General features: G+C 46.3%; 1 protein-coding gene and 1 long non-coding RNA gene across 3 annotated transcripts in view; one reads left to right on the top strand and one right to left on the bottom strand.

Moving 5' to 3' along the window:
* Positions 1–1,739: 1,739 nt before the first annotated feature.
* Positions 1,740–9,600, bottom strand: MPHOSPH6 (M-phase phosphoprotein 6). The gene is made up of 5 exons (XM_075576711.1): positions 9,093–9,600; positions 5,616–5,728; positions 3,542–3,632; positions 3,032–3,129; positions 1,740–2,149 (listed from the first exon to the last, which is right to left on the bottom strand). The coding sequence occupies exons 1-5, from the start codon at positions 9,138–9,140 to the stop codon at positions 2,017–2,019; spliced, it is 483 nt and encodes a 160-aa protein (XP_075432826.1). The 5' UTR covers positions 9,141–9,600; the 3' UTR covers positions 1,740–2,016.
* The window catches only part of LOC142469927 (uncharacterized), a 43,444-nt gene continuing 29,308 nt past the window's right edge, over positions 9,068–23,203 (top strand). For both annotated transcript variants that reach the window (XR_012789126.1, XR_012789125.1), the window contains exon 1: positions 9,068–9,651. This is a non-coding gene — a long non-coding RNA (uncharacterized LOC142469927). The remainder of the gene's footprint in view (positions 9,652–23,203) is intronic.

Raw genomic sequence — 23,203 nt, 5'->3', positions numbered from 1 at the left:
TGTATCTTCACTGTTCCATCCAACTGTAAACATAATATTGCAGATTATTACGTACTGTATTACTCAAGTACAGGCTATCCGATAGAGGATTAGATACGCATTGCTAAACAGTGCCTGAAACAAGGAAAATAAAAGGGATATTAATCAGCATCCACTTCTGCAAAGGTCACAACCATGGCAATAATGGTTCAAACCAATATAGTATCTGTATATACAGCAGGACAATGCTGCTTGGTGCATGTACCTTGGACACATTGCAGACCTGCGTCTCCTTATCACACAGGAACAATCCTAATGGCATTTTTAAAGAAATGCCATGCGGGACTGACCACGGGTATCTCTAGTGCTGAATTAGCAAAGGTTTCATTTTACTGTTGATTTTCAGTTTCAACTGACTGGATCTTAGAAAACTAAACCTAAAAGGCGTCAGAAATTACTTAACCCCCAAGATTTAAAAAATAAAAAGAAGTATGATTTGTGTGTAACACTACAAAGACTAAATCGTTTGTTCGCATTATATGCATGATACAATTTGGAATACAAATCAAAACCTAATTACACAGAGCTGTGCCAGATATCCAGCTGACAATCAGGGCTGCCCTTAAAAACGACGACGCACCGTTTTATGATACAATGGAGAATATGCATTGCTAAATGTAGCTCATCTTTAAGTGTATAATTCACATTATATGAACTCCAGTACAGACATTTCAATTTCTTTCTACAAAAAGCTAGTTGGAGACCTCATTAAATTACAATGCATCTATTTTTATTTTAAAGTGGCTACTTTTGTTCACTTGATGTTCATATGCATTTGTCACCGAGGTAAAAACACAATCAGAACCTTTATTTTTGACCCCTTCCGCCTTATAATCCTTACTCACTATTGGATAAAAAGGTCTACTACAGAATGTGTACAGGCAGCTTGATAAATACCAGGGTACAAACAGCACTTGTGGAAAACCAGAATAAATCTCACTCCAAGAATTTGTAAATCTTAGAAAGATTAAAACGACATCTCATGTCAAGAAATGTTTTGGTGCATTTTGTGCCACTTACTGTTGGAAGGACCCACAATGTATGGACAGTAATATACTTAAAGTCCCCTCATCGACACACACACACGAAAATGTACAAAAACTGTATTTTTGCTCCGAAAACCATAATCCACAAATGTAACCCCTTCACTGCAGGAGCACCCCTTTTCAAATGCATTGCCACAGGTGCCTGCAAAGCATTTAAGGGGTTAAAGACCAGTCACACCCCCTGTAACTCTGCAAGAGCGACCGTCGCATATTCGGCAGAGTGAAACCCCGGGCTGCCAATTTCAGACGTGGCCAGATGTCCAAACATAGAAATATTCTGAATTCTGTAACTTTGCATCACGTACAGGTTTGTTAAATAAAAATGTTCCTGGTCCACTTCAGGTTGTGCTGCGGGTGCAATAAGAATGAGAAAAGAAGGACTACTTTAGGAACGAGCATCTCTACCTTTTTCCAGTTTGAGTTAGGTACTGGGTCACGGGTCACATTTAAAGCGTGGCACGTACCCGGTTTTGTGCCTGGATGGATTTACTTACAATACATTGCAGCGACTCGCCTGCATTTTAGCGCCAGAAGATTTAAACAAGAAACTACAAATACTTTGTTGACCCTATCTTGGGATGGTACGTGTGATATTATATGACAAAGGACTAGAAACAATGTATGAATCACGACCGTAACATAAATACAAATCTATTAAACCAAAATGTGGCATTTTAAAAGCAAACCAGATGCATGTATTTTTTACTGTTTTAGTGATATACAACATATGGAAAAAACAAAAGTAAATGAAAATGGTCTTTTCCATTACAATTGGGATTTAAAAACAAAAAAATTCAAAAACAAAAGCGAGGATGAAAATATTCTATGCGAAGAAGCAGAAAAGCAGCAAAAATGTTAAAAATCCAAAGCACTCGATCTTCCAGAATATTTCAAAAACGTCCGTCTTTAGTCTTATTACATTTGTAAACATTTAATCCTGTGGCTTTAGAAAGGCCCTCTTTGGTTTGCTCCTGGTGTTACTGTTCTCATCCTCATCATTTTGTACTTTTCGCTCCCTTTTTTTCGTAAATTTATTTTTGATGGTTCCCACTAATGACTCGTATCTGCAAAAAAAAAAAAGGAACATCCTTTTATTCTCGGTCCCCATTTCCCAGTGCATGTAAAAGCTTCCCCACCGAGGACAGACACACATTACAAACAGAACACAACCAGTTACATGGCCCATCAAGTCACTTTGTACAAATTGCTTTTTCTCTACATTTTATTTGGATCACATTCCTGCTGCAGTAGTTTCTATCCTGCAGAAATATGGCTGTTACATGTTTTTTTGCATGGGCTCCTTTAAACGTTCACCTCTTAGTTTTAAAGCACATGCCTTCTAGCTACAAAATGAACCCGTGGCAGCTTAATACATTAAATGTTGATGATTGGCACAAATACAAAAACAAATATAGGCATTTTAAAATAAAATGTTTAAACCACGTGCGGCCAACTCCAGTCCTCAAGATCCCACCCCCCAACAGGCCATGTTTTAAGGCTATCCCTGCTTCAGCACAGGTGGCTCAGTCAAAGACACCACCTGTGCTGAAGCTGGGATATACCATATACCTGGCCTGTGAGAACTGGTGTTGACATTTTTAATAAAAAACAAAAAATCAGATGCTGTTTTGGGAGGTATAACTTCAAATTAAACTTCAGCTCCAGTCTTGGTTAAGTACAGATTTTCATCAATCCTTAAAACCAAACATTATATGATTTTTTCCCCCGAATTCAAGTTTAATGCAATAATTCATTTCTGCAAGAAGACAGGAGGAGCATGCAATGTTTTGTAACAAGACTTGCTCTTGTGACTTATTACGCCTCTTAAAACAAATAAACGATAGGTCAATTGTTTAGGTTTCCTTAAATGCCCATTTCTAAATGATCTTTTCTAATGTAAAAGAGCCTCAAACTGTTACTGAACAAGAAGCTGGAGCAAATCTCACCTCCGAGCCATTTCATCGTCAGACACATCCACTTCCATGTTTCCTTCTTCAATGACTTCCTCGGTTTCCGTTTTCGAATTCATTTGGATCATTAGCTTCTGAAAATTAAAAATTGGAAAAATCAGCGGTGGGCTCTGCCACGTTCCACAGCACTCGCCGATTTAGTGGGAGAAGGCCCTGGTCCAAAAAATATAAACGTTCATGATGGCTGGAATTATTTGGGACAGACATGGATGGAAAAGAATATCGACGTTCTAATAAATTTAGATATAAAGTCAACAAAATGGGACAGCCTCCCGACAGGTTGTGAAATTTGAGGTGCCCGGTAAGGAAAACCACGTACCCATGCACGAGAATCAGTAACTTAAGAGGTTTTTGTTTTTTTTTATTTATGTAAATGTATTGCTGGTTGTGATAATGTTTAATGGACGGAGTCTATTTGTACATGTTGTTGTACTGTAAGATTAAGCTCCCAGTGGGAAGTCGTAGGACTTATTATAGAAACTTTACCTCCACCTCGGGGTTGAAACCTTTGAAGGACATTCTGCCGTACACAAAGTCTTCACACGGGAGTAAACTTCTTTCTTCGATGATAAAACTCCTGGAGATTTGGGAACAGGTAACTTCAGCTACAAAAATCACTGTACTTTATTTGCACCTCATTTTAAAGGAGGTCGATTACACAAAGCTTTTATATAACCAAAATACAAAACAATACTAACTGGGAAATAGTCATCTCATTGGCATGGATCTAGTGTATACAAGCAGGTTGTGATATAATTCAAAATTCAAGGTTAAAATTATTCATAGATGTTATTAAATCATTTTTTCAGAGCAAAGAAAGGAAATGGGTGTAAAGGCTAATATACAGCACAATATACGGTGTGTTTATACACGCTGACCCAAAGTAACTACGCAGCCAATACAGCGAGACAGAAATAACCCTGTTTTAATGACCAATTTTCTGCTGAAGTATCATGTAAGTGTGCACTGCAGTAGAACAGCAAGACAGCACAAAAACAATGAACCCCTTCATCCCTGCCAGAGGGGCTTACAATGCATTACCGGCTCTTGTGGCAATGAAGCAGTTAAATGTTAAATTCCCGAAGCACCTACGGGGCAATTCTATAAACCCTAAAGCTGCCGTTTTGGCATGAAAATCTTCAATGAATTTGGGTTGTTTTCCGTCCGATAACGTCCCAAACGCTTCTGCGTATATTAAAGTACCTGGGAGGCGCTTCGGTTTCTGCACCTGACGAAGAGTTGTCCCAAAACACAGTGACACAATTACATCGCTCAGCATTAATAAACCTTTCACATTAATGCCAGGCAGGCTGCTGCGATTGTTCTCCCGGTCCCAATGTGGCTTATACAGAATTAGCCCCAATAGTAAGACTATTTGGGCATTCAAAATATTAAACAACTTCTAACTATGGGGGTGGGGGTTTTTTTTTTTGAGTGTAACATTTTGCCGTCACTTAGCCTGACTATAAATTGAAGGCGTTCAGAAAGCCTTTTGTACAGGCATACCCCAGTTTAAGGACACTCACTTTAAGTACACGCGTGAGTAAGGACATGTCGCCCAATAGGCACACAGCAGCTCACGCATGCGCCTGTCAGCATGTCCTGAACAGCAATACCGGCTCCCTACCTGTACTGAAGCTGTGCACAAGCGGGGAGACTATAGAGCCTGTTACAAATGCGTTATTTACATCAGTTATGCACGTATAGGACGATTGCAGTACAGTACGTGCATCGATAAGTGGGGAAAAGGTAGTGCTTCACTTTAAATACATTTTCGCTTTACATACATGCTCCGGTCCCATTGCGTACGTTAATGCGGGGTATGCCTGTAGTGGACAGATACCAGTGGTGCCTTGAACATATTTCTCCAAAATCAACTACCGTACAGTCTAGCACAGTGGAGCGCAAACTGGGGGGCGTGGCAGTTACAGAGGTCCCGGGCTCCCCCGCCTCCAGGCATTCAAATTAAATGCCGGACGAACCCACGAGGCCTCTATAAAACACACTTACCTTCTCTTCCAGCGACGCGTCGTCCTGGTAACCCGGCGCCAGGGGCGATGTGACGTCACGTTACCATGGAAACGTGACATCACATGACCCCACGCGTCATTTGACGCCGTGTCTAGCAAGGGATGCGAGGCGCCGAGGAGAACAACGCACGGGGGAAAGTTTGCGCACCCCTGGTCTAGCACATTCACCTTCAGGACAATGCGACGCAGGATGCTAAGGCAAGTCCCGAACCTTCACCCTAAAACCCCCTGTCAACCCCTAATACGAACGCTACCCTCTACCCCAATGACCACCTAAACCCTTACCTTAAAACCCCTTAAATTAACCCCCTAACCTAAACACTAAAAAAAAACTTACCTTTTTGGAAGCGGGCGGTGGCTCAGTGTCCAGCTATGGCCAAATGCCGGTGGTCATTTGGTGGTGGCGAAATGGCCGCGACCAAATGTCCCATTCCAACTATCGGGTGAATGATTTAGATAGAAGATGTGCACTGCAGTGTGTGTGTGTGTACTGCAGTGTGTGTGTGTGTGTGTGTGGTGGGTGTCCTTACTCTCGCTCTTTCAACTCTGGCAAATCCAAGTACCAATGCTCATCGCTGATAATTTTCTTCTCATCCTCTTCCAGCTGTTTCCTAGTTTCCGCATCAATGCTCCGCTGCATAAACTAAACAAAGAGAATGAAATATAAAAAAGAGCTTCTAGTCAGCAGCCCCATTGATACGCAGCCCCCCTTAATCAACATGCAGCCCCCCTCCCCCAACACGCAGCCCCTCTCCCCCAACATGCAGGTCCCCTCCCCCAACACGCAGGACCCCGTTTAGCCAGATTTGTGCATAGAGGACCCACAATTAAGTTCTGATCGGCACCAACCATTTTCTATGAATAAATGCAACTTTATGCCGACATAGAATTCATATTTCAAAACTATAGACAAAGATTATGGAGTTTATATTGTCAGTAAGTAGTGATCAGACTGATGTTATAGGGAATGGGGTGTCATTATTTTGGATTTGTGCAAAATACTGCACAATACAGAGGTATAACAAAAGGTTTCTCTGACATCACACAAAACGATGGTTGATGCTACCAACAGTGGAAACTGTGTGAACAACAACACAAAAAACACACAACCAACAACAAACTTGTTGTATCCAGGGTGCAGTTCTATGTACACAAAATGTCCACAACACTACTAGCTCAATACAAAAATCAATTATTAAGCAGACTGACTACCCATCTTCTCTATTGGATGTCAATGAAAACCGCACTAATATGTCACTGTCAAAGCACTTATCCAGACTGTCACATACCATTGTATAGTTTGTTTCATCAATTTTTATATTCATTCCAATTTAGCTCAAATACCACGCTCCAAAAGGCACACAAACAGAATGTGACGGAGGATAGGAAAATAGACTAAGTCGGCCTATTAGTTCCTATCTTTGTAAAACCTCAGATCTGGTGTTGGTCCTCGGAGGCGCTGCTTGTACCATTCACCACTTTAATTTGCTGGCAGCAGCGAAATACTATGTCAGTTTGTCCACATAAAAACGGACACAGCACTGGGCAAAGCCTTACTTATCCTGATGCATCATAACACACCAACTAACATTACTGAGACCTGTCAAAGTGGCAAGAATAAAAGGTTCAACAGGCCTTGAGAATGCTGAATTTGTGTATTTATTAATACTGACTGAGTACGGAGTGCTTACAGAACCGTTATCAGGACACGGGGTACGCTATCTTATCCAAACAAACACATACCCCAATGTAAAGACATCAAAAGACCACAGGGGATGGCAACAATTATTCTTAGGATATTAAATAACCAAGATGATATATATTTTTTTAAACCAAATGGTCCCATTATTCAGGATTGATTTAAGTACTGTATAGTGATTCATGTGAGCATGACACACTGCTGCTATCCTGATAACATTCCCCCACAGAATGCATTTTAGTAAATGGCTAGATAGGAAGGTACAGAAACAGACCTTTTCGCGTGTTATCAGTGTTCCATTAGTTGCAGGTTGTGGCTGTGTTAATGCTTGAATCCTGAACTAGATATTGTAGCTCAGGGAGCTGTAGATCTATAACCTGGGTCCCCAACTCATGAGTCCATTCTTGTTTAAATCTATCCTGTTGCATGATGGTATGAACATTACATGCACTTACACATTAGTGTATCCCACCGCTTTTATTCTGCATGCATGGGTGTGCAAAGTGTCATACGCATCTGTTTCTGCATAACAGACAACGCCAAAAGGTGCCATTAAAAACTATTAAAAAATAAATGCCATCAAATATATTTTCCCTTCTCCATCTGCAGCAATAAGCTTGGCGATATCCAACAGCGACCTCATATAAAGAGCTGAGCGCAAACGCCATTACATATATATTTCTAGACAGGGCTGATTTAAGGCTGTTGAACCTCCGATGTTTCTGACCATCAGAAAAGCCGATTGTATGCTCTTCCACACAAGGATTCAGCAGCAATAATTGTGTCTCTGTATTAACATTCAATATATCAGGAATGATTTTACTGTATTGTTTAAAGAGTAGAATGTCTTCACTATAATCTCTTTACGGATAAGTTAACTTAAATGGGCTTTGCTTCTTGCTATTTTTTTAATAGATGCAGCAGTTCCTTGCCTTGAAGGGAATGTAATTATTCAAGCTGCCGATCGATCCGTTCTACCGTGATCGATCGGCGCAGATCCTGCTTCCCAGGGCACACAATATGGACGCCTATTTCAAAAGTGCGAGTGCTGTGGCTTTCTAAATGGTTGCAATAGAAATCCAAGGTAAGCTGAATATATTAAAAACCATTACAAAGGGCATAAAGAGTGGGAGAACAAAAATACAGTACTGTAAGTATTATCCAATACTACACAGACAATTTAAAAAAAAAAAACACCCGTAGGATTTTGAAGGCAATACTGCTTTAAAACATATTGGGTTCAGATTGATCAAATCTGACCATTTTCTTTGCAATAGGAATTAATTCACGTATTTACAGCAATGTGTTGAAGCTACGTGAATACGAGGACAGTACAGACACTGGTGAGTGAAAAATAATATTCGGTATCAAGTGTTTCATTCCGGGTTTAGCACTTTGACGTTATAAAATGGTGTCATTGATTTCTCAATAGATAAAAGAAATGTTGCTGGACAATAACACAGCTAAAGAATGATTCTGATCCCAACCCCCCACAAAGCTTAGGCCGAGTCCATAGAAGGACAGGCCGCGCTGAGCCGTGCGGACGCTCCGCGCTGAGCCCCTGCATCCTCAATGAGGATGCCTTGAGAGGAGGCTCACGCGAGCGTCCGCAGGCGTGTGGAGGTGCTGGATTTTTCAGCCGACAGCCAAGCTGTTTTTCAGCGCGCTGTTGGCTGAAAACATCCAATCAGCGCGGAGCAGCGTCGTCACGGCGCCGTGACGTCTGCGCCGTGACGTTGTCGTTGGTGTGTCGCGGGCGATTGGCCCAGCGATGTCACTGCCCCGCCTGCCTCAGTCTGCCCCCGCCTCCGATCGCGCCCGCTGGCTCCCTGCCTGGGCATGAAACCGCGCAGATTTCAGCAGGCGTCAGCGCGGCTCAGCGCTGTTAATGACACCATGTCCGAAGCCTAACACGGCAATGATTTTCTCCCAGATTGTTTAGGATTTAGAGACTGCTGGTTAGAGTTAAACTGGCATGTTAGGGTTCGGGTAAAGGTTAGGCTGGCATATTGGGGTTAGGCTGGCATATCAGGGCAAGGTGGGCATATTATAGTAAAGTTAGGCTGGCATATCAGGGCAAGGTGGGCATATTACAGTTAGGTTAGGCTGGCATATCAGGGTTAGGTAAGGGAGGCATATTTGAGTGCGGCTGAATACGGTTTTTGTTGTACCTGCTGTCGGTAAATAAGATTAAATGCCTGTACCATTAATTACTATTGATGAATGCTTGTCGGACACAGGAGCCCCCCCGCGTGTCCCGCACCATGCTGGGTTATCCCATGGGGAAGAGAGAGGGAGAGAGAGTTACCTTCATGCGCAGCAGGTTCTTGGACAACTTCCCCACCTCAGCGGCCATCGTATCAGCGGAGAGAGGCCGAGGGGGGACTACCGGCACCGGCCTGCTCCTCACTCCCAGCACCGGGGCAGCCCGCTCCTCACTCCCAGCACCGGGGCGGCTGCGGCCTGCTCCTCACACCCAGCACCGGGGCGGCATGCTCCTCACAACCAGCACCGAGGCGGCTGCGGCCTGCTCCTCACAACCAGCACCGAGGCGGCTGCGGCCTGCTCCTCACTCCCAGCACCGGGGCAGCCTGCTCCTCACTCCCAGCACCGGGGCGGCCTGTTCCTCACACCCAGCACCGGGACGGCTGCTCCTCACACCCAGCACCGGGGCGGCCTGCTCCTCACACCCAGCACCGGGGCGGCTGCGGCCTGCTCCTCACTCCCAGCACCGGGTACCCAAGCAACAGACGCTGCTAATCCGCACCCGCAGTCATCGAGCGCACCCACGTGGAACGTCGCTGGAAGCACAAGGACGATTAATCGCTGCCAGACGCACTGATCAGAAGCAGCAACTGTCCATGTCTGTAAGTGCAGCTGTGAATGCATCTATCAGTGTGCGTGTGATATATATATATATATATATATATATATATATGTGCTCCTCTAATTCTGTGGAATAATGTGCTATGTGCTTGTGTACTAATCACAGTGAATACTGAATATTATGCAAAAAAATACCCACATGAGTGAATACTAGATAATGATACAATATATATATCAAGTGAATACCAAGGATTCAAATGAATAAAGCATACGTGCATAATAATGTATATACCTATACTTGTAAGAGAAACAAAAGTATATTAGGAAATAAGCAAGATTCTGTAATTAATCCAGTCAGGGGCTCACCTGCAGCACAGATTCTGCAATCACAGGCAGCAGTGTGGTGCAGGAACAGAGAACCTCTCTGATGCTGCTAATGCAGTTGGTTGCGCGGTCCAGGAATGAGCACCGTTTAACATACCGTCCTGGGTACTGTAGTGCAACGCAAAGCAAAATGGAATAAGTCCCAATGCTATCCAAAGCGGCAGGAGCTAACGCCGTGCCTGTTAGAGTCAGTATGTCTTGGCACGCAAGAGTCGAAATGCATAGGGTCTTTTAGCGACGTCATCACATCATGCGTGTTGAGACACGTCCCCATTTCTGCACCAAGCCACCAGCTGCATTTGCAGCATCAGAGACGTTCTACGTTCCTGCACCACGCTGCTGCCTGTGATTGCAGAATCTGTGCCGTGTCCGGTAACCACTACATGTTCTATATTCATGGGGTGGGGGGGCACGGCGCTTACAGAGGCCCCGCGCTCATCCCCAAAGCATTTAAATGAAATGCCAAAAGAGCTCGAGTGAGGCCTCTGTAAGTCCCTTACTTGTTCTGTGACGGGGGGTGTCACATGACAGCGAGTTGCAATGGCAACGCACATTGTGACGTCAGCAAACGCCAGAGAACAGGTAAGGGGGGGCGCGAACAGAGGGGGAGAGCAGGCAGGGGGCACGGATGGAAAAGTTTGCGCACCCCTGTAATATTCTATGAGAGTTTTTATCAAGCACCATGTGTGTGGGCATTTAGCTGATATTTAACATTAAAGCACCCATATTTTTTCATATTACACTATGGAGCGTGAGTCTCGTTTGTGTGTGTGTGTATATATATGTATATATATTTAGGGTTGCCAGGTGTCCAGTATTGAACCAGACTGTCCTGTATTTGGACACTGTCCAGTAAAAAAATAGCGGTAATATTGGACATGTATATGTATACCGGTATCACCTCTCTGGACATAGTGACCTGACCGGCTTGGGGGGGGGGGGGGTAGGGGGGGCGCGGGATTTCCCTGAGCAGGGCTGCTGCTAAGGAACACTGCAGCTTCCTCCATCCTGATTGGTTGCATCATTATTATTGGCTGCAGCATCCAATCAGGAGGAGGTGTCAGGAGTCTGAGGGTGGGGCCAAGGAGAGGAGGAAACTGCATGGTGTGGAGAGAGGTGTGTGTGTGCATCGAGCGCGTCGTACATTTCACCATTGTGTCCAGTATTTTTGCAGAAGCCACCTGGCAACCCTAATAATAAATAGTGGGGATCAATCTGGGATTGCCACCAGTCACCATGATGTCAATTAGTATATGTAATATAGACAACCCACACATTATAACGGCAAGGGTCAGGACTGATTGCTAAAGGATAAAAACAATCCAATATCAACAAAACGATATGTACTATCACAGAACAAAATGTTATACGCAGACATAACGGTGGGTCTGCGTATAACATTTTGTTCTGTGATAGTACATATCGTTTTGTTGATATTGGATTGTTTTTATCCTTTAGCAATCAGTCCTGACCCTTGCCGTTATAATGTGTGGGTTGTGTATTTTACATGTTCAAGTTGACATCATGGTGATTGGTGGCAATTCCAGCCTGACCCCCACTAATTATTATTAGGCATTTTCAGGGCGCACACATTGTTTGACTGCCATCTATACATCTACCGTCTGCACTTGTCCAGTTCTGTATTAGTAACATTGGATAATTCAGATAGTTTGGCTTCACATATACTTACTAGTAGTGTACATGCCACTACACCCTGGCACACAATAACTGGATATGTATGGCCAGGCGCACCTTTGTGGTTCCTATAGGTCTCTATTAGCCTGGGAACTGCATTTATTACTGACTAGCTGATATACCCGGCGTTGCCCGTGATGTAATGTTCTGCCTCCCCCATCCTCCCTCTCAACTCCCTTCCCCCCCTCTTCACAGCTGTTCAGGCTTTTCCCCCCTTCTCTCCTGACTCCCCCCCTCTCTCCTGACTCCCTCTCTCCCGACTCCCTCTCCCCCCCCTCTCTCCTGACTCCCTCTCCCCCCTCTCTCCTGACTCCCTCCCCCCCTCTCTTCTGACTAACTCCCCCCCCCTCTCTCCTGACTGAATACCACCCCCCGCCTGTCTGCTGTGCGCCGCCATCTTACCGGGGGCAGCTGCAGGAGGAAGGGGGTCCTTCCGGATGCTGCCTGCCCACTGCCTGTCCCCCCGCCGGGGAGGGAAGTGAGCGTTGGCGGCTGGGGCAGGAGGGCCGCGCCGCGCTTCCCCTCCGTCCGGGAGCCGGTGGGGGGGAGGGAGAGGGAGAGTTGGGTGACGTCATAGAGCCGGGTGATGTCATAGAGCCACCAATCTGATTGGCCAGAGGCTGAGGACCAATCAGATTCACCGCAGCTAGTACCAACCTTTCGATTTTATATATTAAGATGGAGCAGCTAGCCACCCCATTGAAGATATCCTCCCAAACCTCATCTTCCAGCTCCTTGCCCAGGTCTCTTTTCCATTGTCTAATATAGCTGCGTTTCTCCTGTGACGGAGCACTAGGGATAGAGAAAGTCCCATATAATCTTGAGATGCGCCCTCTCTGCGTCTCTGCTTCCATGCACATCACCCCGTTGGGTTATTAAATATTGTGTCTCTCAGTGCACCATTCTGCCTGTTTTGTTTTTCCACGCACATCAGTTCGGACCTTGGCTCAGAGTCGGACGGATTGGTTTTGGCGTAAAAAGCTGTAATTTGGAGAAAGCAAAATATTTCTCTATATGGGATTCCCTTTTCCAAAACCAGCTGATCAAACTGCACCATTCTACCCTTTTAGTCTACTTATTCCCGCCTTTGCCCAATTGGAGAACAATTGGATGTCCTGACCCGGGGGAGAATGTGTGTTTCCCCACAAAGGGGTTAATTAAGAGTTTTTGGACGCCAATTTATATTTAATTTTGAGTTTGTTCCATATCTTCAGGGAGTGTGTGACTGTCAGGGGAAGTTTGTGAACAGGTGGCCTATTATCTGTCGGAAGCCAAAGTATATTGGCAATCGCTACTGGATGTATCAGTACTGACTCAAGTGCTGCCCACCTTCTCAGGATAGGATTAGCGTGCCAAACCACCAAGTGACCTGTTTGTGCCGCCTTATAATAGGATAGCAGGGAGGTTATTATTGGGGCTTTTTAAATATGTATTGGAGCTTTTTTTTAAATGTATTGGGGGGGGGGGGAGGAGGGAGTTATATGGATTTTTGGGGGGGTTGTTTGTATTATTTTTTTTATATGTATTTGGGGTGGGGGGGTTGTATGTATTTGGGGTGGGGGGGATTTGTATATATTTGGGGGGGAGGATTTTTTTGTATGTGGAGGGAGTAAGAGTGAGATGCAGGGGAGAGAAATACAGTACATGTATGAAAGGGGGGGGAGAGTGAGAGGTGAGACGGAGGGGAGAAAAAAACATGGGTAGAGGGAGATAAATAGAGGGGGCTCGCAAGGTGTGAAATGGGGGGCTTGCAAGACCAATGACATGGGGGGGGGGGCGGTCATACCTCTAGTCCTGGGTCCCGGGAAATCTGTCTGCGGCCCTGCCTAGGTTCCTGGTCCACTTTTCTTGTAGTGTGTGTTCAGGGATTATTATTACAGTCAGAACCAGATAGACGCACCATCTGGCTACACGACTTCAGCATTGGACCCTCTGGTACCTTTAGGCCCCTGCTGTGGCTCCGGCACAGCCCCCGAGTAGCGTCTGGAGATTTCCGCTATTCTCCTGATGAACCTGCCAGCCAACCTGAGCTGCAGCACATCTCGCTTCCTTTCTAACACGCGCCTTCCTCATGTCCCAGGATCGCCTTTAAAATGTTTCTGCAACTTCCTCTGCAAGTTGAGACCTTCTTTTCTGTTTCTCCCTCTTGCTCTTGCCCTTGGAAGACTCTGATGCATCAGTGGTACTGAGTACACACGCTCATTGTTAAAAGCGTCTGCATCTTCCTTGCATCCCCAGCGAGTTGCTTGCTGCTGCAGTTGCTTGCCTCGCTGGAACAAATATTCCTCTTGCTGCTGATGCTGCTCTTTTCCAGGAGCCACATAGGAGTCATCCTTCTCCTCCTCATTGTCGTCATCATAAGGCCTGAAGGGACACTTTCTGGGGCCACATAGGAACACTCATTCCCGAAGGGACACTGTCTCGTGTGGCTGGGCTCATTACACAATAAACACATTCTTTCCTCATTTGGGGCACTTTCAGGTGTATTCTTCACACTGACCACGGGAGGCACTATTGCACTGTTCTGTATATGCTACAATCACAGCTGGTAGTCACACAGGTGTGGCAGGCTTTATTTGCAGAGTTTGTACCTCTTGTATCTCTGTAGCAGTCTTACTCCCGCTGAGCAGCCATTTAAAAAACCCATGTGTTGTTTTTTTTTTGCTTTTTCAAACCCACCAACCTTTAGGTGCTATGCCTTTTAGAGTGCCCAACTTCTACACCAATTGTGACAACTCAGTGACCTTGAAGGGTCTTTTCTCTCACTTATCGGGTTTATTAACAAAAGGCCACAAAACAGAACAGGAACAAAACAAAATACCTAGCTCCTTCTGAAGCATTAATTAACATACTTGTAAGTTCCTTAACTACAGATTGGAGAGCTAAGCTCTTTACCAATACTTAGCACTTTCACCAGTGTAAGCGACAACCCCCGAAGTCTGTCTCTCTGTCTCTCTGTCTCTCTGTCTCTCTGTCTCTCTGTCTCTCTGTCTCTCTGTCTCTCTGTCTCTCTGTCTCTCTGTCTCTCTGTCTCTCTGTCTCTCTCTCGTCCAAATGGGAACTGTTCCAACCAGCATCCTTGCAAGTTGGGGTAAGGTTCTGTCGGGATGCTGACTGCTTTTTAAAGCCCTTGCAGTCAGTGGGCAACTGACACACCCAAGCTGCTTGCACAGCAAGGAGTTTAACCTCCTGCATGCTGGAGCACATGCATACTGCTTGCTCTCTAACATAGACAGCCTGTGACTGTCAAAAAATGTGTATCAATCTATCAAAAAAGAAAAGCGCCCCCATCCATAGTGTAAATCCGCATATACAATTTAATAAAAGCCAAGGATAAAATAGATACACTCTATTTCTGAGAATAATCTCAGTCACCAGCCAGATGAAGCAGTCAGATGCAAGCAGGTGTAGGTTTCCTCGTGTGAACCACCGGTTCGGGTAGACTCCAAGGGATTTGTACAGGCGTCTTGCGAATAACTCCGGTGCCGCGATCACGTGCATCCCGGCGCTCCTTTGCTAGTGTGATGACGTGCGACGTCCCTACGCATTTAGTTGCATAAACCGCAACTCCAATAGGGGGAAAAATTGGCGATGGGTTGAAGTCCTTAAATACCCATATATGAATAGACATCACCAATGATAAGTTGTTACATGTAAAGTAGGCTAAAACAGATGATAAATACACTTCTGCCCGCTCCTCTCCTGTGCGGATAAATACAGTACTGCCCGCTCCTCTCCTGTGCTGATACATACAGTACTGCCCGCTCCTCTCCTGCGCTGATACAGTACTGCCCGCTCCTCTCCTGCGCTGATAAATACAGTACTGCCCGCTCCTCTCCTGCGCTGATAAATACAGTACTGCCCGCTCCTCTCCTGTGCGGATAAATACAGTACTGCCCGCTCCTCTCCTGTGCTGATAAATACAGTACTGCCCGCTCCTCTCCTGTGCTGATAAATACAGTACTGCCCGCTCCTCTCCTGCGCTGATAAATACAGTACTGCCCGCTCCTCTCCTGTGCTGATAAATACTATACTGCCCGCTCCTCTCCTGCGCTGATAAATACAGTACTGCCCGCTCCTCTCCTGCGCTGATAAATACAGTACTGCCCGCTCCTCTCCTGTGCTGATAAATACAGTACTGCCTGCTCCTCTCCTGCGCTGATAAATACAGTACTGCCCGCTCCTCTCCTGTGCTGATAAATACTGTACTGCCCGCTCCTCTCCTGCGCTGATAAATACAGTACTGCTCGCTCCTCTCCTGCGCTGATAAATACAGTACTGCCCGCTCCTCTCCTGTGCTGATAAATACAGTACTGCCCGCTCCTCTCCTGCGCTGATAAATGCAGTACTGCCCGCTCCTCTCCTGCGCTGATAAATACAGTACTGCCCGCTCCTCTCCTGTGCTGATAAATACTGTACTGCCCGCTCCTCTCCTGCGCTGATAAATACAGTACTGCCCGCTCCTCTCCTGCGCTGATAAATACAGTACTGCCCGCTCCTCTCCTGTGCTGATAAATACAGTACTGCCTGCTCCTCTCCTGCGCTGATAAATACAGTACTGCCCGCTCCTCTCCTGTGCTGATAAATACTGTACTGCCCGCTCCTCTCCTGCGCTGATAAATACAGTACTGCTCGCTCCTCTCCTGCGCTGATAAATACAGTACTGCCCGCTCCTCTCCTGGGCTGATAAATACAGTACTGCCCGCACCTCTCCTGCGCTGATACATACAGTACTGCCCGCTCCTCTCCTGCGCTGATAAATACAGTACTGCCCGCTCCTCTCCTGTGCTGATAAATACAGTACTGCCCGCTCCTCTCCTGTGCTGATAAATGCAGTACTGCCCGCTCCTCTCCTGCGCTGATAAACACAGTACTGCCCGCTCCTCTCCTGTGCTGATAAATACAGTACTGCCCGCTCCTCTCCTGCGCTGATAAATACAGTACTGCCTGCTCCTCTCCTGCGCTGATACAGTACTGCCCGCTCCTCTCCTGTGCTGATAAATACAGTACTGCCCGCGCTTCTCCTGTGCTGATAAATACAGTACTGCCCGCGCCTCTCCTGTGCTGATAAATACAGTATTGCCCGCTCCTCTCCTGATAAATACAGTACTGCCCGCTCCTCTCCTGCGCTGATAAATACAGTACTGCCCGCTCCTCTCCTGTGCGGATACATAAAGTACTGCCCGCTCCTCTCCTGCGCTGATACATACAGTACTGCCCCGCTCCTCTCCTGCGCTGATAAATACAGTACTGCCCGCTCCTCTCCTGCACTGATAAATACAGTACTGCCCGCTCCTCTCCTGTGCTGATAAATACAGTATTGCCCGCTCCTCTCCTGCGCTGATAAATACAGTATTGCCCGCTCCTCTCCTGCGCTGATAAATACAGTATTGCCCGCTCCTCTCCTGTGCTGATAAATACAGTATTGCCCGCTCCACTCCTGCGCTGATAAATACAGTACTGCCCGCTCCTCTCCTGTGCTGATAAATACAGTATTGCCCGCTCCTCTCCTGCGCTGATAAATACAGTACTGCCCGCTCCTCTCCCGCGCTGATAAATACAGTACTGCCCGCTCCTCTCCTGCGCTGATAAATACAGTACTGCCCGCTCCTCTCCTGCGCTGATACAGTACTGCCCGCTCCCCTCCTGTGCTGATAAATACAGTACTGCCCGCTCCTCTCCTGTGCTGATACAGTATTGCCCGCTCCTCTCCTGCGCTGATACATACAGTACTGCCCCGCTCCTCTCCTGCGCTGATAAATACAGTACTGCCCGCTCCTCTCCTGCGCTGATAAATACAGTACTGCCCGCTCCTCTCCTGCGCTGATACAGTACTGCCCCGCTCCTCTCCTGCGCTGATAAATACAGTACTGCCCGCTCCTCTCCTGTGCTGATACATACAGTACTGCCCGCTCCTCTCCTGCGCTGATAAATACAGTACTGCCCGCTCCTCTCCTGCGCTGATAAATACAGTACTGCCCGCTCCTCTCCTGTGCTGATAAATACAGTACTGCCCGCTCCTCTCCTGCGCTGATAAATACAGTACTGCCCGCTCCTCTCCTGCGCTGATAAATACAGTACTGCCCGCTCCTCTCCTGTGCTGATAAATACAGTACTGCCCGCTCCTCTCCTGCGCTGATAAATACAGTACTGCCCGCTCCTCTCCTGTGCTGATAAATACAGTACTGCCCGCTCCTCTCCTGTGCTGATAAATACAGTACTGCCCGCTCCTCTCCTGCGCTGATAAATACAGTACTGCCCGCTCCTCTCCTGTGCTGATAAATACAGTACTGCCCGCTCCTCTCCTGTGCTGATAAATACAGTACTGCCCGCTCCTCTCCTGTGCTGATAAATACAGTACTGCCCGCTCCTCTCCTGTGCTGATAAATACAGTACTGCCCGCTCCTCTCCTGCGCTGATACATACAGTACTGCCCGCTCCTCTCCTGTGCTGATAAATACAGTACTGCCCGCTCCTCTCCTGTGCTGATAAATACAGTACTGCCCGCTCCTCTCCTGCGCTGATAAATACAGTACTGCCCGCTCCTCTCCTGTGCTGATAAATACTGTATTGCCCGCTCCTCTCCTGTGCTGATAAATACAGTACTGCCCGCTCCTCTCCTGCGCTGATAAATACAGTACTGCCCGCTCCTCTCCTGTGCTGATAAATACAGTACTGCCCGCTCCTCTCCTGCGCTGATAAATACAGTACTGCCCGCTCCTCTCCTGAGCTGATAAATACAGTACTGCCCGCTCCTCTCCTGTGCTGATAAATACAGTACTGCCCGCTCCTCTCCTGCGCTGATATATACAGTACTGCCCGCTCCTCTCCTGCGCTGATAAATACAGTACTGCCCGCTCCTCTCCTGTGCTGATAAATATAGTACTGCCCGCTCCTCTCCTGTGCTGATACATACAGTACTGCCCGCTCCTCTCCTGTGCTGATAAATACAGTACTGCCCGCTCCTCTCCTGTGCTGATAAATACAGTACTGCCCGCTCCTCTCCTGTGCTGATAAATACAGTACTGCCCGCTCCTCTCCTGTGCTGATAAATACAGTACTGCCCGCTCCTCTCCTGCGCTGATAAATACAGTATTGCCCGCTCCTCTCCTGCGCTGATAAATACAGTACTGCCCGCTCCTCTCCTGTGCTGATAAATACAGTACTGCCCGCTCCTCTCCTGCGCTGATAAATACAGTATTGCCCGCTCCTCTCCTGCGCTGATAAATACAGTATTGCCCGCTCCTCTCCTGCGCTGATAAATACAGTACTGCCCGCTCCTCTACTGCGCTGATACAGTACTGCCCGCTCCTCTCCTGCGCTGATAAATACAGTACTGCCCGCTCCCCTCCTGTGCTGATAAATACAGTACTGCCCGCTCCTCTCCTGCGCTGATACATACAGTACTGCCCGCTCCTCTCCTGCGCTGATACATACAGTACTGCCCGCTCCTCTCCTGTACTGATCACTAGTTCCCTGTGTAGTAAGAGGAGCGGGACAGAATTCACCTGCGCGCCGGCATCAAGCAGATGACTAGAGCGGGGAGAAGCTCCCACCCACTTCAACGCCCCTTTTGCCTGTGCACCAATATACTGTATATATATGTATGTAATGCGTGGTCTTTTTTAGGACTGAAAGGCCGCACATGTGCCCCTTGAAGTACATTATGTTCTCCCCACTGATCTAGCCCATAGAGAGATAACATAGATGTGCAGATAAGCTGGCAGCCTCATAAAGAGGTATCATAATGTGTTAACAGAATGCAAAGTGCTGACAGTCGTCAGTAATAATCCTGCAGCCGTTCCCCGCACACGACTGCTCAATACTGCGGTTTAGGCTTTTAAGTCCCATTTTGCCAAATGAAAAACGACTCTGTCAATGTGAAACACGGAAAAACAACGTAAGAAAGGAGACTGAATCCAATTGAACAAGCAGAGATACAGAAAGATGAATGTTTAATTGGGTTATACACGGTAACTCCATTTCAATCAAAATACACACTTCAAATATTGTATTCAGTTTTACCCATATTTGTTCTCATGTTATTGTTCAGATAAATGACTGTAATATTGCTTTGTCTTTGAGTTTGTTACACTTGCAGGGCTTTTCATCAATATACCTGCTTACTGGTGTTAATATTATCCCTGCTGATGTGAAGTAAACTTGAAGTCTGTGCATTATTCAGCTCTTTCTGTCCTACACATAATTCATTTGAGTTCACAGCAGCTTGGAATTCCATTACTAAACCACTTATCACAACACATACTTTACTTCATATCCTGGTGTAAAGTTGCTTTGTGTCGAGGGAACCCTTCCTGAGCGTAAAATAGTTCTGTCTTTAAAGCACTGTTGCAAACATGAGTGAATTTAATTAGCTGCGTCCAGGGTTGCAGCAGCCGTGCGGAGGCGCGCTGAGGCTGAGGGAAAGCGGGTGCTTTCCCTGGCCATGGTTCGCGCGCCGTCTGGGGGCGTGTCGGGGGGGCGGGCCAGTGACGTCACGGAGCTGGTTCGCCCTCATTGGGCGAACCACTCACGTGACCGGCCCTGCGCTCCCGTGAGCGCTTGAAACTAAAAATTTGCTAAGACCTACGCTTCCGCACGCTAAAGCCGCTCTCATTGCGGCTGCAGGGGCTCACTGGTAAGCGAGAGCGCGCCTCAGCACGGGTCAGCGCCTAAGCACTGACCATGCCCGAGGCCTAAGCCTTTTTTCCCCGATATCCCAGGTTCGTGAGGGTAAGAGCAGGCAAGGTCGCAGCATAGAATGCGTGTGTAAGGGGAAGACCACATGGAAAGTGTGCACACAGGGCACACACGTGTACGGTGGTGGTAAGGCCGCAGCACATGTTATGAAACCATCAGAAACAAACATATAAAGGAAAAAATATAACATCAAAGCATTCAAATGATAAATTAACCTTCCAGCCAGAGACACAATACACAAATACCATGGATCTGCCCCCAGCCAGGAACCTAACTATTACATAACAACCAAAACCAACAACTTTACAATTCTTCAACAAACCGGCTCACAGCGTATTTAACATGTGCTGTCACAGATAACACCACATTTAAATAAAAATATATATCATATAGATATAATAACAAAAACATGGGGAGGGGGATTTCCAGATCGCTTCTCAGATAAGTGAAAGACCAATTGTCTAAACCCAATGTTCCCTCCCAAACCTGACCCAGCCACACACGCCCACACCCAAACCTGACTCAGCCATGCACACCCAAACCTGACCCAGCCACCCACACCCCACTCAGCCATGCACACCCAAACCTGACCCAGCCACCCACACCCACACCCAAACCTGACTCAGCCATGCACACCCACACCCAAACCTGACTCAGCCATGCACACCCAAACCTGACCCAGCCACACACGCCCACACCCAAACCTGACCCAGCCACGCACACCCACACCCAAACCTGACCCAGCCACGCACACCCACACCCAAACCTGACACAGCCACACACGCCCACACCCAAACCTGACCCAGCTACGCACACCCACACCCAAACCTGACCCAGTCACGCGCCCCCACACCCAAACCTGACCCAGCCACCCACACCCAAACCTGACCCAGCCACACACGCCCACACCCAAACCTGACCCAGCCACGCACACCCAAACCTGACTCAGCCATGCACACCCAAACCTGACCTAGCCACGCGCCCCCACACCCAATGTTTCCTTTTTTAGTCACGAAAAAGCAGCGGTCCAGTCAGGGGTTCCAAGCAACTCGCCAGGCAGCAGTCCAGGCGCCCTGCAGGTCTGTTTACCGCGCTAAAACCTCTAAAATCGCTGACACTATAAATTGGTCCCCCGCCATGTTTTACTTAATGCCTGGCGATATTTCGGTGGAAGCTCACTAATGTTGGCGACTTTATGAGCCCTTTGAGGCTCAGTGAAACGTTTCGCAGGGAATCGAATTTGGGACAAACACCTAATGTACCCAAACAGCAAAGGCTAAGAATACCGTGTTCATCAATCATTCACATGTTTTCTTGACGTCTACTGCGCAAGGTTTGCAAGTGAAGCATTCATAGCAATGCAAATCACACACTTTATCTCAAATGAGAACAGACAGTTTTGATTTCTGTAATATGTCTTTGTAATAAATACAACTGGATCAACACAATGAACATTTTGCGCAAAACTTAATTTTCCAGAATAATAATCTTTATTCTATAACTATCATGAAACGCCTTGCCAGGATTTTGTCAAGTTTTAATTTCATTTATAATAAATAATGTAGCACACTGAGCTGGAAAAGATAAAGGTGAATTTCATGTACTTCCAGCTTAGTATAATGGAAATATTAAATACTTTGCTCTAGAACAGTTTCCAATTAGTTTCTGTGAAAATGATATCCTCCTTTCATATAGATACAATAGCTCATGTTGAAACCTAACTGATAACATATAAATATTCTGTCGGAAAAAGTTCTTTTAATCAAAGCGTCAATAATAACGCTTACCATATGAACCCTTTCAGGGCTGTATGTGGCAGGCCGTTCCTGCCCTGAATGGGTTGTACTCCTGCATTACTGCTACATATTAGCATTCTGAATTATCTTTGTCCCAGAAGTGAAATAATAATGGGACAAATCAGGGATAATGTAGTAACAAGAAAAAGAATGCACAAAATGCGCACCAGGGATTAGAATAGTGAATATATATATATTTATTAAAAACAAAAATAATGAGTAAGGAGCATTAACTGAGGGGATCCAACCCCACCTCGGTATACAAACACACACTTAATCAATGATATCTACATGAAAACATGAGTAGAACTAACTAAATAACTAGATCTAAACACTACACATACAAATAAATAAAAAACCGAAATGCTCAAAAATCATGATGTGAAATACCAGGATGATGCTTGTAGCATAGCTGAACAAAGGTCTGAGTCTGAAAGGGGGAGGCGGAAACTTACACTGAAGTACCGAACGGGTCCCGCAGGTGAGCTTAAGGGGACCGGACCAGGCCACCGCAGAGATGATACCACCGCACGGACTTCCTGCAAGCGCCGCCTCAGCCTCACACCATACGCGCAGAGTGACCTGTCGCAACCTCTACGCGTTTCGCACTACGTGCTTCGTCAGGAGGTTACGCACAGAGTCAGTCACGCGTATTTACATAACTGTCCACCAATCAACAGCCAAGCTGTGAATCGGGGCCTATTAAGTACAAAGTACAGACAAGTATACAGACATCGTGAAACACATAGACAGGCATAGACATGGAACATAAATAAAAAAGCAGGATACCTCAAAAACAAAACCATGATATATACATATTTTATCTTACAAATGGGGTAAGTTCTATGTAGTAAGATAAGATAGGTGAGAAAATAAAGCTTCAGACCACTGATCGCTAGTGGTTCCTGTTATACATTACTATGTAGGTTTTGCATTAAGGTAAAATCATTCAACCACATAATATCTTTGATGCCATTTCAATAATTGTTTCAGAGTACTGTCATACAGGATGTTTAGG

The sequence above is a fragment of the Ascaphus truei genome, chromosome 19 (genome assembly GCF_040206685.1).
Source record: "Ascaphus truei isolate aAscTru1 chromosome 19, aAscTru1.hap1, whole genome shotgun sequence".
Lineage (NCBI taxonomy): Eukaryota > Metazoa > Chordata > Amphibia > Anura > Ascaphidae > Ascaphus > Ascaphus truei.
Note: the sequence above shows the minus strand (reverse complement) of the source record. Positions and strands in the feature narration are given on the sequence as shown.